The following is a 15,994-nucleotide window of genomic DNA, read 5'->3' on the forward strand; positions in this document are numbered from 1 at the left end:
CTCTTGCTTCTGGACTGGACATCATGCCAAGTGGAACCACCATAAATTCTGATGCATATGTGACGACACTGAAGAAACTTGAAGCTCGACTGAGTCGTGTTCGACCACATCGGCTGTGGTGTCACCGCCAGACACGTGGTAGGTGGTAGCCTTTAAATCGGCCGCAGTCCATTAGTATACGTCGGACCCGCGTGTCGCCACTATCAGTGATTGCAGACCGAGCGCCGCCACACGGCAGGTGTAGAGAGACTTCCTAGCACTCGCCCCAGCTGTTCAACCGACTTTGCTAGCGATGGTTCACTGACAAAATACGCTCTCATTTGCCGAGACGATAGTTAGCATAGCCTTCAGCTACGTCATTTGCTACGACCTAGCAAGGCGCCATTACCAATTACTATTGAGATTATGAGTAATGTACCGTCAAGAGCGATGTTCACCATTTATGGATTAAAGTTAAGTATTCCAGCAGCTACGTACGTTTTTTGCTAAAGTCTAATTTCCCTGTCCTGTTCCAGACCTCACGCCAGCCTGCGTGAGCTAAAACGCGTGCCTTTCGGCTTCCTCTCATAGTGGGTTGGCTCTCTTGCCAATCCACAACATCGGCAAAAGCAGGATGTTTTGCTGTTGCACGACAATGCACGGCCACATGTCAGTCAAAAAACCGTGGAAGCGATCACGAAACTCGGATGGACAACACTGAAACACCCGCCTTACAGTCCTGACTTGGCTCCATGTGACTATCTTCTCTTTGGGAAACTGAAGGACTCTCTTCGTGGAACAAGGTTTGAAGATGATGACTCCCTTGTGCACGCTGCCAAACAGTAGCTCAAACAGGTTGATCCGGAATTTTACCGTGCGGGTATACAGGTGCTGGTTCCAAGATGGCGTAAGGCAGTTGAGAGGGATGGAAATTATGCGGAGAAATGAAAATATTGTTCCTAAAGATGTATCTACACACCGTAAAACTTTCAAACATGTAGAATAAAAGATGGATTTAAAAAAAAATAGTGTGCATTTCTTTTGGAGTGCTAATATCTGCATAAAGCCATTAAATGCTCCACCAGCAAGCCATGCCAGCGAAGTCGCGAAGCTCGGAAGGAGGCGGATTGGGCGTGGTTAGGTTGTTTGGGGGATGGAAGGGGGTCAGGAGAGGGGGCAAGGCGACGAAGGCGTTTACACTAGAGCGTCGGGCGGCACTTATTTTGTATTCGTGTGCGAAAAGGCGGGCGAGCAGGCTGCCGGGGGCGAAGCAAAGTCTGGCCGCCGGATTATGTAATCGCCGTTATTGGACTTGGGAATATTGTTTTAATGTTGCCATAAGCTCTTATAATATAGGGGATTCCGGCGGGCTTGCGGGTGTTAGAAAGATTGCTCATTACGGGGCAATTTCCAGTCCGCGCAACGGCGACATGGCCGACCCACTGCCAACAATTGGCACCGCCGCGGGCTAAGCTCCCACTTGCCTTCTCTCTCAGGGAGAGGACTTAGACGCAAACACGCGCAACGGCAGACGAACCGCCACCGCAAAATGCTTTGCGCAGCATTTTCTCGGCCCGAGCGCGACCGCAATCCCTCTCGTGCAGTCGACGCCAGTACAGACGAAACTTAGCGAGGCGCCGCAGTTATGCATGTTAAATAATATGTAGCCGTTTCCTCGGCGCGCCTTTCCTACGTGTGAATGAGCCCGGAGAGCGAGTCATCTTAAGGCGCCCCGCACAGGATAATGCGGACTGCTGTTATGCATCCGGAATCGACACAACTTCTGCCCCCCTTTGAGACAGTACACGCTGCACGTTTCTTCGAGCCCGGCGTAATCAGTGACACCAGAACCGCCACAGTATCCGCGCCCATTTTAACCCTGAGTTATTATATGACGGCCACGCGAGTCTGATAGTTCTCGATGTTTGACTAATAATTATGGGTGCGACAGGAGATCAGAGATGGCGGCTATCGCTGAAGCAACCGGTTTTCGTTTATACCAGCTTGACTGTTAAAATCGTTCAAAATATTCGGTTTCTGAAATAACAAGACTTTTGCTTTTTATTCCTATTATTTCCTGTAACAAATGTAGAAATCTAACGAAGATTGAGATATTTTGACTCCCTCAGCTTAAAAATATACAGAATCAAACTGTTCTATTAAAGAAGCCAATAAGAGAAAACTTAAGTGTGTCCACCATTCGCTGCTTTTCTGGAACAGTGGTAAATGGTTGAATAATGTAAAAAATCATCAGTGTTCTTTTACTGACTCTAATTTTTAGAAACTCTGCTCAAAAATCATGTTGCAATCGGGGATCCTAATACTGTTTGGACATTACGAATAATCAGTCCAAGAGGCTAAAAACTGAGGTTGAAGAACTTCGACGGTTTCCAAGCCGTACAAGCAGATAAAGGCATATTACGTAGAGACAGGCGCAGACCTGCTACTTTCTGTTTTTACTGTATACTATGAATGAATTGCTGTTAGGTTTACAATTTTAAATGTTACCGTAATTTCCTTCCAGTTTTATTATTTCATAAAAATGGTATATAAATCTTTTAAAACAAATGAATCATTACACTAGTTTGCTACATCACTTCATAGAAATATTTCCAAATTTGGGTTGGTACCGTTCTGCAATACACAACGGGTGTGAGGCGACGACAGCGAGTAACTGTCGTACAGACCAGGAGGAGGCAGGTCTTGCAAACTGCGTGTCCCCGCGTACCTCAAGCCACGACACAGGGCAACAGGGACATTACTGGCTCAGCAATGCTGTACTAATTCTTATGCCACATGTTTGCTGCTCATTTCTGTCGGTATTGTTATTAAAATAGCACTGACAGATTTTCTCATTTTCTATAATAACGAACGCATTATTTCAAATAAATGGACATTTTACGAATAACAGTTACTCCTGTTTTTAAAATAACGGTAAATTTAAAAAGAAAAAAAGTTAGCGCTATTTCTATCGCTAATAGATATTTAGGTTTTTTAATCGGTTATTAGTAAAAATTATAAAACACCTGTTATAATTGAGACCAAACAAACATCGAAAAATACCGGTAATGCAGAATTAAAATACCTGTATCGGTTAGGCAGTATCTTCAGTCAGTTCTGAGGGAACAGTTGAATCTACTGCTAGAAGTGATCGCAGAAGCGCCAATCTCTTAGAATGCGCACACAGCGGCACCCACATCGGTGAATTCCGGCGACGACCGACACTGGCCAACCATTTCAAACTAATGCGCCATTGCGTGCGCGGCCACACTGCAGCCGATCTCATCGCCCGAACGTACAGACTTTAGACGAAGATCGATGAAATTCAAAACAGTTTTTCTTCGGTCGAATCGCCCGACATTCTCACATACGAAATATGGACTGTGAGAAACTGATAATTTATGTGAAATAGAGGATGAGGAAGGAAGGGGGAAAGGATTTGTGGGAAATTCCTGACGTCCAGCTGGACAGGGCATTGCCGAAATGCAGTGGTCAAACCTGAAAAGTTGTGCCGGCCCGGGACTCGACTCCAAATGCTCTGCTTCTCTAGAACGGTTGCCTTAACCGCCTCGGTCATCCGGACACCTCTCCGTCCCATCCAAATTCTCAGTTTATCACATGTTCCAATGCAGCGTCCGCCGTCCAAATTAAGGCGCTACAGTCTGGAACCGCGCGACCGCTACGGTCGCAGGTTCGAATCCTGCCTTGGGCATGGATGTGTGTGATGTCCTTAGGTTAGTTAGGTTTAAGTAGTTCTAAGTTCTAGGGGACTGATGACCTCAGATATTCAGTCCCTTAGTGCTCAGAGCCATTCTGAAATAAACGCCACGAAGCTGTCGCGCTCATGTAAGTGGTGTCTGTACTGACCGACATGCCCGATCCCGGCATTAATATTCAACTTTCGTCATTGCATTGCCACAATGTCCTATGCAGCTGAAGTCAATTCCCACTCATCATTTCTCTTTCTTTCCCCACCAGCGACGCCATCACGAGTAGTGTCTGTTCTGTTAGACATGTCTTACAGAACAGACACCATTCATATGTACGAGGTGTGTTCAAAAAGTAAGGTGACTTTATATTTTTATGAAAAAAATATTTGTGTATTCATCAATATTTATGTTGTCCCCTTCAAAGTAATCCGCCTCAGTTACAATTCACTTGTGCCAACGCTTCTTCCAATCCTCGAAGCACTTCTCATACGCACTTTTTGGTACAGCCTTGAGTGCTTCCAACGATGCAGTTTTTATTTCCTCAGTCATTGATAATCTTCGTCCGTTCATAGGTCTCTTCTGTTTTGGGAACAGGAAAAAGTCTCAGGGGGCCAAATCTAGTGAATATGGTGGCTGAGGCATGACTGTCGGGTTGTTTTTGGCCAAAAAATCTCTCACAAGCAACGATGAATGAGCAGGTGCATTAGCGCGATGCAAAAGCCATGAATTATTTTCCACAATTCCGGACGTTTTTGCGTATTGCTTCTCGAGATCGGTGCATAATATCACGGTAATACTGCTTCCTAACCGCACGACCTTGAGGCAAAAATTCATTATGCACACGCCAGCGTAATTGAAATTGATCGACCTTGGCGAGCTGTTTTGGGACTTGGCTCTCCGGGATGCTTACATTGCGACGATTGGGCTATGATTTCGATGTCATAACCGTAAACCCATGTTCCGTCATCAGTTTTAAGCAAATCAGGATCATCATTGATGTCATTCAAGAGCTCCTAAGCGATGCTCGCTGACATACGTCTCGCGCCAAAAAAAAAAAAAACGAAAAAATTGCATGACACGAGCCAACCGATATGCCGACATCCTCAGAAACTTCTCTTACGGTAATTCTTGTAATGCAGAAACGGAACTATTTATCAGACGTCGAAAAGGGCATGATCATTGGCTTTTGGGTCAAGGGTGCCGCGAGGGATTAGCTGAGCCGTCTAGGCGCTGCAGTCATGGACTGTGCGGCTGGTCCCGGCTGAGGTTCGAGTCCTCCCTCGGGCATGGGTATGTGTGTGTGTGTGTATGTGTGTGTGTGTGTGTGTGTGTGTGTGTGTGTGTGTGTGTTTGTCCTTAGGATAATTTAGGTTAAGTAGTGTGTAAGCTTAGGGACTGATGACCTTAGGTGTTAAGTCCCATAAGATTTCACACACATTTGAATATTTTTTTGGGTCAAGGGTGGAAGCATTTTCAAAACAGCTAATTCTGTAAACTATTCATGTGCGAAAGTGGTTAAAGTATACCGTGCATGGCAAAATGCCGTTATCAAAACAGGCGCCGAGGCAAGCGTGGTGCACCAAGGGCCATATGACAGATGAACGACGGCGGTGATGTGTACGCGCGAATAGATGTGCAAACGTTGAGCAACTGACCCCCAAGATGAACCAAGTGTTTCCTCAACGAGCGTTCACCGAACGTTGCTCCGTATGGACCCCAGCAGCAACCGCCTGGTTCATGCATCCTTCCCGAGTACTGTTCATCGCCGACGAAGGCTGGAATTTGAACGCCATTACCGCAACTGGACGTCCACTGAGTGGCGACAGGTGGCCTTTCCAGATGAATCACGTTTTACCTTCCATCGGACAGATAACCGTTGGCGTGTACAGCATAAAATGTCTGAAAGGAAAATGGAGCAGCGCAAGTTTGCATCTACCCTTGGGGACCATGTCCACTCCCCCCCCTACAGGTAGTTCATTTTTCCTCGACACGATGGTGTCTACCAGCAGCACAATCCAACGTGTCACACAGCTCGCAGTGTACGTGCGTGGTTCGAAGAGTAACAGGGTGAGTTTACCGTACTCCACTGGCCACCAGACTCTCGGATTTAAACTCAACTGAGAATCTGTGGGACCAATTCGATCGCGCCATGTGGATCCTAAGCTGAGAAACCTAGCGCAGCTGACCACGGCAATGGAAGTCGGCATAGCTCCACATCACTGTCTGTAGCTTCCAGAACGACAAATGACTCCCTTTCTGCAAGTCTCGCAGAAGTCGGCGCTGCAAAATGTGATGGTTCAAATGGCTCTGAGCACTATGGGACTGAACATCTATGGTCATCAGTCCCCTAGAACTTAGAACTACTTAAGCCTAACTAACCTAGGGACATCACACACATCCATGCCCGAGGCAGGATTCGAACCTGCGACCGTAGCAGTCGCGCGGCTCCGGACTGAGCGCCTACAACCGCTAGACCACCGCGGCCGGCTGCAAAATGTGATTAATCAGTCTTTTGACAGGTGGTCACATTGACGTGACTGGACAGTGCAAAAAACCACCAAACACGGAGTTCAGCTCAGTATGACGTAATAGAATGCGTGTTGGATTGCACTGCTTGAGGGAAGAGACCAAACAGCGAGGTCACCGGTCTCATCGGATTAGGGAAGGACGGGGAAGGAAGTCGGCCGTGTCTTTTGAAAGGAACCATCCCGGCATTTGCCTGGAACGATTTAGGGAAATCACGGAAAACCTAAATCAGGATGGCCGGACGCGGGATTGAACCGTCGTCCTCCCGAATGCGAGTCCAGTGCGCTAACCACTGCGCCACCTCGCTCGGTGAATGTGGTGTCTCCTAAGTTCTGCTTGCGGCGTAAAACAGACGTCGCATCTCACTGGCCATGTTCCTCTCCACGAGGCAAAAATCTGACACGGCAGACTCTTCCTCCCACGCTTCGCAATGTAGTGGGACGGGACGTGGAATTCCACGCTGTGAGGTCACCAGCTCCCTTTCCGCGAACGTTTCCAGGTCCCGTGGGAGGACGCCTTAAGAGTTCAGCTACGAGCCTTCGTTCAGCAACCGGCCACCGGCTGACAGGAGGCTACCTACAGTGGCACGCTGCGCTGCTCCCTACCTGCAGGTGACGGACGGCTTGCCGCCCAGGAAGCCGCCCCCGCGGCCCCAGCGCCGCGGCAGCTCCAGCACCGAGATGCCGTGCGGGCCCACCAGCGCCAGCTGCGTCGCCGTCTGGTTGGACCGCAGCAGCTCCACCTCGTGGATCGGAGGGTCTGTCGGCTGCAGCGTCTGCAACAACACCACCAAAACACTAATCTCACAACATCGCACTGACAATCTTTCTTCTGGCTTGCGAACTGCTACTCTCTCTATTATGAGTTTGCCAACATTATTACCGTTTTAAGCAAACATCATCACAGGCAAGTTATATTTGAGCACAGTCGCTCGAAGTTCGGATAATAAGTATTTGGGTAGACATCATCTCCTCCCTTTTAAAATGGTTCAAATGGCTCTGAACGCTATGGGACTGCTGAGGTCATCGGTCCCCTAGAACTTAGAACTACTTAAACCTAACTAACCTAAGGACATCACACACATCCATGCCCGAGGCAGGATTCGAACCTGCGACCGTATCGGTCGCGCGGTTCCAGACTGCAGCGCCTAGAACCGCTAGGCCATTGCGGCCGGCCCTCCCTTTTAAAATTATGTTGCATGCCTGTAGCAAAACGCGTCGTTCTGTGCTCAGTAAAAAACCCCGCATTTAGTTACAAAATCGGTAGATTGACTGCCGCGAGTAATGAGTGTAGTGGGCATGGCCACTACAAATGTAGTGTGTGGACAGTATGTTGGGTATGTTTGTCTCACGGGGAGCGTGCCAGAGATAAGTCCCTGCAGTCGCACTATCCTTTATGTCCTAGATGGCTCAGTCGGATAGAGCGTCTGTCATGTAAGCAGGAAATCCCGGGTTCGAGTCCCGGTCGGGACACACATTTTCAGCTGTCCTCGTTGATATTTATCGACGTCTCTAAGCAGCTAAAGGTCTGGATTTCATTGCAATTTCATTCTTCGAAGCTGCAAGACATATCCGAAAGAACAGATACCATCTTCAGAATGAGATTTTCACTCTGCAGCGGAGTGTGCGCTGATATGAAATTGCCTGGCAGATTAAAACTGTGTGCCGGACCGAGACTCGAACTCTGGACCTTTGCCTTTCGCGGGCAAGTGCTCTACCAACTGAGCTACCCAAGCACGACTCACGCCCCGTCCTCACAGCTTTACTTCTGCCAGTACCCCGTCTCCTCCCTTCCAAACTTTACAGAAGCTCTCCTGCGAACCTGACAGAACTAGCACTCCTGAAAGAAAGGATATTGCTAGTTCTGCAAGGTTCGCAAGAGAGCTTCTGTAAAGTTTGGAAGGGAGGAGACGAGGTACTGGCAGAAGTAAAGCTGTGAGGACGGGGCGTGAGTCGTGCTTGGGTAGCTCAGTTGGTAGAGCACTTGCCCGCGAAAGGCAAAGGTCCAGAGTTCGAGTCTCGGTCCGGCACACAGTTTTAATCTGCCATATACCATCTTCATATAAAAATACCTGTATGTTGCGAAAAGTGGTAATTGTCTCTAAATAAGAAAACTGTGAAGTTATCCACGTGAGTAGTAAAAGGAATCGACTAAATTTCGGTTATAAGATAAAACACACAAATCTAAAGGCTGTAAACCCAACTAAATACTTAGGGGTTACCATAGAGGATAACGATCACACAGATAATTTCGCGGGGAAAGCAAACGAAAGACAGCAACTGATTTGCAGAACACTTAGAAAATGCAACAGGTCTATTACAATAGTAAAGAGACTGCTTACACTACGCCTGTCCGCCCTCCTCAACAGTACTGCTGCACGGTGTGGGACCCGTATCAGATAGTATTGACGGAGGACATTGAAAACGTTCCAAAAAGGACAGCTCGTTTTGTGCATCGCGAAATAGAGTAAAGAGTGCCACGGATATTATACGCGAATTGGGGTCGCGATCATTAAAAAGCAAGGGCGTTGTTCGTTGCGGCAGGATGTTCTCATGAAACTTCATTCACCAACTTTTTCCTCGGACTGCGGAAATATTCTGTTGGCGCTCACCTACATACGGAGAAATGATCATCATAATAAGAGAAATCAAGGCTCTCAAGGGAAGGTTTAAGTGTTCTTTTTCCCATGCACTGTTCGGAAGTGGAACAGTAGAGAAATAGCTTGAAGGTCGTTCGATGAACCCTCTCTGTCAGACGTTTAATTGTGAATTGTATCATGTAGATGTGGACTACCACAGTCGCTCACGTATACGTATAAGTTTAATGTACCTACGATAATGATTGCTGAGTTCTGTGGCTCTGGATCGAATTACTAGACACATTATTTACAGCTCTCTTCATGACAAGTCACCTTTCGGGTTCTCATCCATCTTTAATTGGCCAAATACCGTCATATTTTCTTCGTTATTAGCTTTCTGTTAACTACATTTCGAAACACGAAAACCGTAATTTGACCCTACGTGTAATTTTCGGCGTCTGCAAACACGTGAGTCGGCCATTTTCCGAATGATATGCTACAGCACTGTATCAGTCAATACATACATTATTCAAAATAACGAGTTACAAGATACAGTATAAAAGTAGGAGTACTTAACCATAGATTAGATGTAAATACACGGGTTGGCAAAATGGGGTAGCTAAACAGATTTTTTTATCTCTTTTTATGTACAGCCCAGTTACAGCATATGACATGCGTTTCACATGCCAGATATCCGTCCTTGCAATTGGTAGTCCGTAACTTCACGGTTTGTTTCGTTCTGACTGTGTTTTAGAGCAGCTGCTGTAACAGTAACTGCACCAGTATCGTTGACTTCTAACGGTCATAGCTGTATCTGGCTTGTTGTAGCCACTTGTCTTACCGGCCAACACTGGTCGATAAGCAAAAAGAAAATATCTGAATCTACGTAAGGTGGAGTAGTGATGTATTTATAATTGGGTAGTGCCTCTGCTTCCCAGTAACCAATGCCGCATAACCATTTGCTGGTATTATCGTCATAATGAACACATTACAAGAACTATTCCACTAAATTAAAAAAAACCAGTGTTTTGGAACCTATTTTGGTTTTGTACTATTTACGCACAATGTGAACAGAACCCGTCGTTCACAAACTAAATTTAATAAATTTTCTGAAAAATCAGAGAAAAGGCACCCGACGACACTTTCGAGCCATACTGGTTTGTAACCAACAGTGAGCGCCATTAATTCTTAGCGGGAGGCTCTTTAGGATGCGGTTCAATGAAATGCATGATCATCAGGTCGTATAATGCTTCTACAAACTGTCCTAAATTCTCCTTCGGAGTAATCAGTCCAGAATGGGGCGAACTATCGTGGGATGAGTGGGAAGATGACGCGCGAAATGTAAAATTAGATTTAGTAATTGAGGATTAAATCTGTTTGCTATGTATGTACTACTAGATTTTGTTTAGTCATATTCTTCAGTAACCACACCATCCTCTTTCTGTTTAGAATTTCCAGTTTTCCGAGTGACCTTCCCGCACAATGTATTGATCTTACTTTTGAATTGTTTAGGTGGGATATACGAAGTAACATTGTTCTGAAAACCACAAAGAGTAATTAAGCGTATGTGTATTGTTCTAAACCACTATGTGATATCATGAAAACTTATATTGCCCCAAAGTTGGTATCCGCTTTATAATAGGCAGCAAGAAAGGAAGGAAAGACAGTCCCGTCTCTCTAAGACGTTGCCCCTAGTGGCAATATGTGATTTGCAAATCTACTTCCAATGCTTATTTGCTGTGTATGGCACCGAACTGACACTGCTGTTGTCACTAATGACGTTAATTTTGCAACTGTTCTGAATTATCTCAGCTTGAATCGATCATTCTCGGTATTCTCCTTCGTTTGTGAATTTTAAAGTTTGTTAACTTCTTCCATATGGTAACAGACTAATTAGGACGATGTCTGTTTAGCAGTAACTAATGCCTGCAAGATGACACCGGACAGCGACTAGTAACTACATGTTTTTCGTGCATTTCGTGATGAGAAAACTATAAACTCTCTACTGTGACAGTATTTCGTGGGCGTGCCGCCCGCCACGCATCTCAGTTCTCTCCCCTAATGATACATTATAATAATTAGTTAATTATATTTACCACGCTCTCACCAGGGACGCGACTCCCTCATTTTTTTGTGTCACTTTTAGCTTAATAAATACGCCGCTAACGAGTAGCAGAAACAACAGGATGTTACACTGACGAATACAGGAACGACACCTACGGCGAACCTGTGTGTGGAGACCTAATGAAAAACAACTACTGTGCTTTTGTCGCATATGAGCTATGTACACTCACAGTCTCCAAAATACACACTTTCAACGTAATTCATCTTTGTCCATCTAGTGACATATCTGGAAGATAATGCAGTGACAAGCATCGAGTTGAGCGAAGCCTATGAAACAGGCACATAGAGTATCTGGTAGTCGAAAATATTTACTACGCTTACATTACTGCATCTTGCTTCAACAAGCTAACTGTTTGCAGGTAATGCCAGTAGATTTTGGATTAATTAACCATGATTATGTAAGAGATATTGTGGAAGACAAAGAAGGAAGAAACATTCGAGTTCAACGTCACGTCAACGACGACAGTAGGCTTGGAACGTGGATGATGATGAAAGTATTCCGTCAGAGCGATGTAGAGGGAATCGTCTGGCATTCGTCTAGTTCATCGATTGAGCAAAGTACCTCATCTCGAGTGAGAGAGAGTCCATGAATAACCTAGACCGGTGTGGATTCAAGTAAATTCCTCAAAAACTGAAAGTTATGTAATTTATTTCGTTTATTATTAGTCTTAATACATTAGGTGACAGGCACTACAGAACACTAAACTGTAGGCTACTGCAAGGAACGATTTTTCACACATTCTTGCAAGCTTTCGTAGAGGACTTTCCTTGCCGCTCAGCTGCACACAACGCTCCGACGAATGGCTAACTCTTCTTTCCGCGGTCTTGCTTATGCCCTGAAGCCGCTGATCGCAAGAACGAATGTGCGGAAGTTGCTTACTACGGCGCAAACAATGCCATATTTGGCCGGTGAACACTAAAAGGAGGTCCTACAGATTTGTGAGGAACAGTACATCTGGTTCGTTCTCGGCGTACGATACTTACCTACGTATGTTCTACTTCTGTATCTACATAGCTACCCCGCAAGCCAGTATACGGAACATGGCGGAGGGTACCCTGTACCACAGCTTCCCTGTTCGATTCGCAAATGGAGCGAAGGAAAAACGACTATCTATATTCTTTCATGCGAGCCCTGATTTCTTTTATCTTCTCTCGCGTTCCATACGCGACGTGTACTGTTCCCTGAACTTTCTTGATAGCGTTTTCCGAAAAGAACGTCTTCTTCCCTCCAGGGATTCCCACTCGAGTTCCCGCATCATATCTGTAGAACTCACTTGATGTTAAAATCTGCCGGTAACAAATCTAGCAGCACGCCTCTGAATCGCTTCGACGTCTTCCTTTTACCCGACATACAAAGTGTGATCAAAAAGTAAAGGAATTTTTTTTTTTGAGTTTGCGGGCTTTATGCATCCGATTTTCAATTTATTTTATCTTGTTGGTATATGTTTGCATTTTCAGCTTTTTGACTATTTGGTTTACTGTTGACAGTCGAAAAGGTTATACGTGTTTTCGAGGGCTCCGCGAATTTTTACTTTCCAAAAAGATGGATCGAGAAACTGCACTAACTTTTGTTTGAAAAATGCAATAAAGTGCAACACCACATTCGAAATGTTGACTGTGGCTTTTGGCGACAGCCGCCATCTCTAGCGGTGGTTTGAACTCTGTTCCTCGCGAGTGGCAAGTCCATCGTCTGAGACAATGTCACGCCTACACAAGCGTCTATGCGACATTATTTTCTTTCGGCCCCGTTATGAAAAACAATAAAAGAGTAGCAGCCAGGCTAGGAATGAAGAAAACGCTGACGGTTGATTTGAAGACAACAGTGCATTCATTACCTGATACAGTCCCTATGAATGTGATATGTCCTTGTCTTCTGGATTCCCCAGCCTATTAAAGGGCTTGGGTAACGGTGGTAGAAAGCTCTTCCAGAGAAAGGTAACGGAATACTGATACTAAGGGTATCCCCGTGGCTTCAGAAAGTTTCTCGCAAGTCGCACTGCAATCTTCTTGAAGAGCATCTGTCACTTCGTTCATCTGTACACGTTTTTGGCCTTTCGGGTATTGGATTATCGTCTAAGCTCGTACGACCATCACGAAACGATTACCCCAACGTGAAACTGTACTATGGTCCACTGTAAACTCACCATAAACTTCACTTAATGTACTGGGGATTTCTGTAGGGATTTTGCCGCGTAAAGTTTCGATCTTGATGTACGACTTCTGGTCTTCAACAGGCACAGTAGCCGACACCCCTGCAGGGTCCATTTCTCTCTCTTCCAAATTTTATCGTACAATATAAACCGAAAAAACAAAAACACATGCTTCTTCCTCAAGCTCCTAACTACAACCACACCATTAGCGAGTGGAACAGGGTTGGAGGGATTAAACAGTGGTACAGACAGCACCCTCCGCCACACACCATTAGGTGGTATGATGTAGACGTAGACGTAATTTTCGTTGGTGATCAAACAATCCACAGTAACACCAACCTACGCATTATTTGCGAAATGACCCTCGTATTTCTCATCCCTAATCACCATACAGCCATTTAGATTTAGGTTTTCTATAACTCCCTAAATCACCCTAGCTACCGCTAAGACCCATCTAACAGGCCGTGGTCGATTTCCTTATCCAACAGACGCTACGCTATACGTTTGCCTACCCCGCTGTCGACAGAACGTAACACACTTGATTTTTTGGTCCTTTGCTTCTGTCTTTGTGACACACACAAACTCGATAGGTGTGTACTGCTGTTTTAAGACCTACTGTCAATACTTTTCTGATGGATTACTGTATTATCATCATTATTGAATCTTTTCTGTAGTTCCATGTAAATAAAGGCCAGACAGTCTTCTCATAATGCCATATTTGTTCAGTTTGAAAACCTTAATTTTCTGGAAAGCGTTCCTCACAGTTCTTATTCACGAAGTCCGGAATGTGGTTCCATTCTTTCGGAATTTCTTCAGTTGCTCGAGGCTGCGCCACTCACTTCCCGCGACAACGCTCGCCCACCTAACGGCAAAGCTGTAGCCATAAAACTGCGTGAATGCAGATGAGAAGTGTTGCCGCATCCTCCCTACAGTCCGGAAATGTTTTCACCAGACTTCCCGAAGATGAAAAAACATAGCAGCTTAGGAAATTTACATTTTAACAAATATTGTGAGAAACGTGCGAACAACGACAAAAAAAAAAAAAAATCCATCGCCGTCTCAGAACTTCATCATGAACATTTGGATCTGTGGTGTGACGTCCTCGAGCTATGGCTAAAAGATAATTTTCCATAAGCTATGAGCAGTTATGTGATTTACGTAACCTTGTCCATCGTGATTTAGCAAGTGAACAAATTTGCAGTTAATACGTTTAAGTCAAATATTCTGTAATGCCCAGTTTCATCTATGGCAGATGAAAGACTGATGAAACTAGAAACTGTGGAAAATGAAAGCTGCCTGTGTGTTGTTGGCGCGCATTACTAATGAAGGGTCGGCATCTGAAACGTACTCTGAAGAGTAAGGCGCTCTTGAGAAAGTTTGTATTGCCTGTAGCAATAAATTGGGGAAATTTAGAGTTCAAGGATATGACTGAACTGGATTTACATGCCGTTCTTATAACGGACGTAACAGGCGAAAGTTTATAACATACAGTAAATCACAACAAGCCGCTGAACTATGTGAAATTAAAGATGAGCCAACGTTGGAGAGCCAACATAAAGCTGAAAATAAATTGTTTCAATGTGCAAATCAGTTTTACCAAGGTATTCTTGTATTTGGTCTAGAGTCTAAGAAAGATTCAAAACATCAAAGTGAGGTTAAGTACCAATCATTTACGTGTAACATCTGTGTGTAAGAATGTAGTGTACATGACATATTTTAAAAGGAAAGGAAAGGCGAATTCTAAATAAAGGAAACTGTTTACAGCCTATGATTGCTCTTCAGGGCTTTTTTCTTTTTCTTATTTTCTTTTTAAGGAAAAAAAAAAAAACAGGAATGGAACCATATTAGATTCTATCCCGACGACCTCTGCCTGGCATTCTTAGTACCAAACGATGCAAGACTGGGTGAGTTGGTTTTCACATTATAAGGAAATAAAATAAATGTGTCTGCTGCAGCATCTGTGTTGGAAGAATTATGATATTATAACCCAGATTGCGACATCCTACTAAAACAGTTTACAGACTCTTACAGGAATAATGCATACACGCCTAACGGTGTTAGGTGCGCACACAGAAAGTATGATTTCAGATTAGGGCGTTGCCGACAGTTGTGGTTAACGTTTACTATAGCCTCAATAGATAAAGAGAAGTCCTCAGACACACAGCGAAGCACGTCTACAAAATGGCCTCTTGGATAAGGAGGCGTCCTTTTGACGGTGAAGTATTGGCTTACCAATAAGTTGAACAAAGTAAAGAAATACTGCAGTATAAATATGAATTTTGTTTACATATTAGGTGGCAGGTGTTGGCTAGAATGTATTAGATATTGTATGGCGTCCACCATACGTTTCGCTGTTAGCTGCACTCGGCAACAATTTCAAAAACTCTCAGAGACGGCAGGGATTGAAAGACAATTTTACATTACCGTCAACAACAGTGTATGAAAGTAAGGTTTCACACGGTGAAATGGACGAAAGATGGGTATGCCGTAGTCGTCCATGCCAACGTACCTATACGCGCCTGCGCGAGGGAGGGGGGGGGGGGATGGGGGAGGGGGGGGAGATGGGGGTGGGAGGGGGGGGAGGGGGAAAGGGGGGAGAGAGAGAGAGAGAGAGAGAGAGAGAGAGAGAGAGAGAGAGAGAGAGAGAGAGAGAGAGAGAGGGGGGGGGATCAGAAAAAAGAAACCGAAGTCGTTACGTTTGCTGCTTGTTAATATTGCCTTTTTTTCTCTCTTGAGTTTCGAAGCCAATAAACTGGCGTCTATTGCTGTGTTCACGTAAATAATAAAAGAATATAAAAATTTGATGGCAAGACTTAGCGGAAGCATCTTAACTCACAACGCACTCAAGGAAAAAAAAAAAAAGAAAATACGCTATCTCGTTCAAAGTTTTCCTTGCCCCTTGCCGATGCCGCTGGGTATTACATTTC

At 44.9% G+C, this 15,994-nt stretch overlaps 1 protein-coding gene and 1 non-coding gene across 2 annotated transcripts in view; one reads left to right on the forward strand and one right to left on the reverse strand.

The window, feature by feature from the left end:
- Window positions 1–15,994, reverse strand: part of LOC124711508 (nuclear pore complex protein Nup88) — a 529,721-nt gene that overhangs the window by 249,179 nt on the left and 264,548 nt on the right. Inside the window, exon 2 of the mRNA XM_047241622.1 lies at window positions 6,821–6,990. Within this exon, the coding sequence (XP_047097578.1) occupies window positions 6,821–6,990 (170 nt within the window). The remainder of the gene's footprint in view (window positions 1–6,820; window positions 6,991–15,994) is intronic.
- Window positions 7,613–7,687, forward strand: Trnat-ugu. The gene has a single exon. It is a non-coding gene; the product is annotated as a tRNA-Thr (tRNA).

This window comes from Schistocerca piceifrons, chromosome 8 (genome assembly GCF_021461385.2).
Source record: "Schistocerca piceifrons isolate TAMUIC-IGC-003096 chromosome 8, iqSchPice1.1, whole genome shotgun sequence".
Lineage (NCBI taxonomy): Eukaryota > Metazoa > Arthropoda > Insecta > Orthoptera > Acrididae > Schistocerca > Schistocerca piceifrons.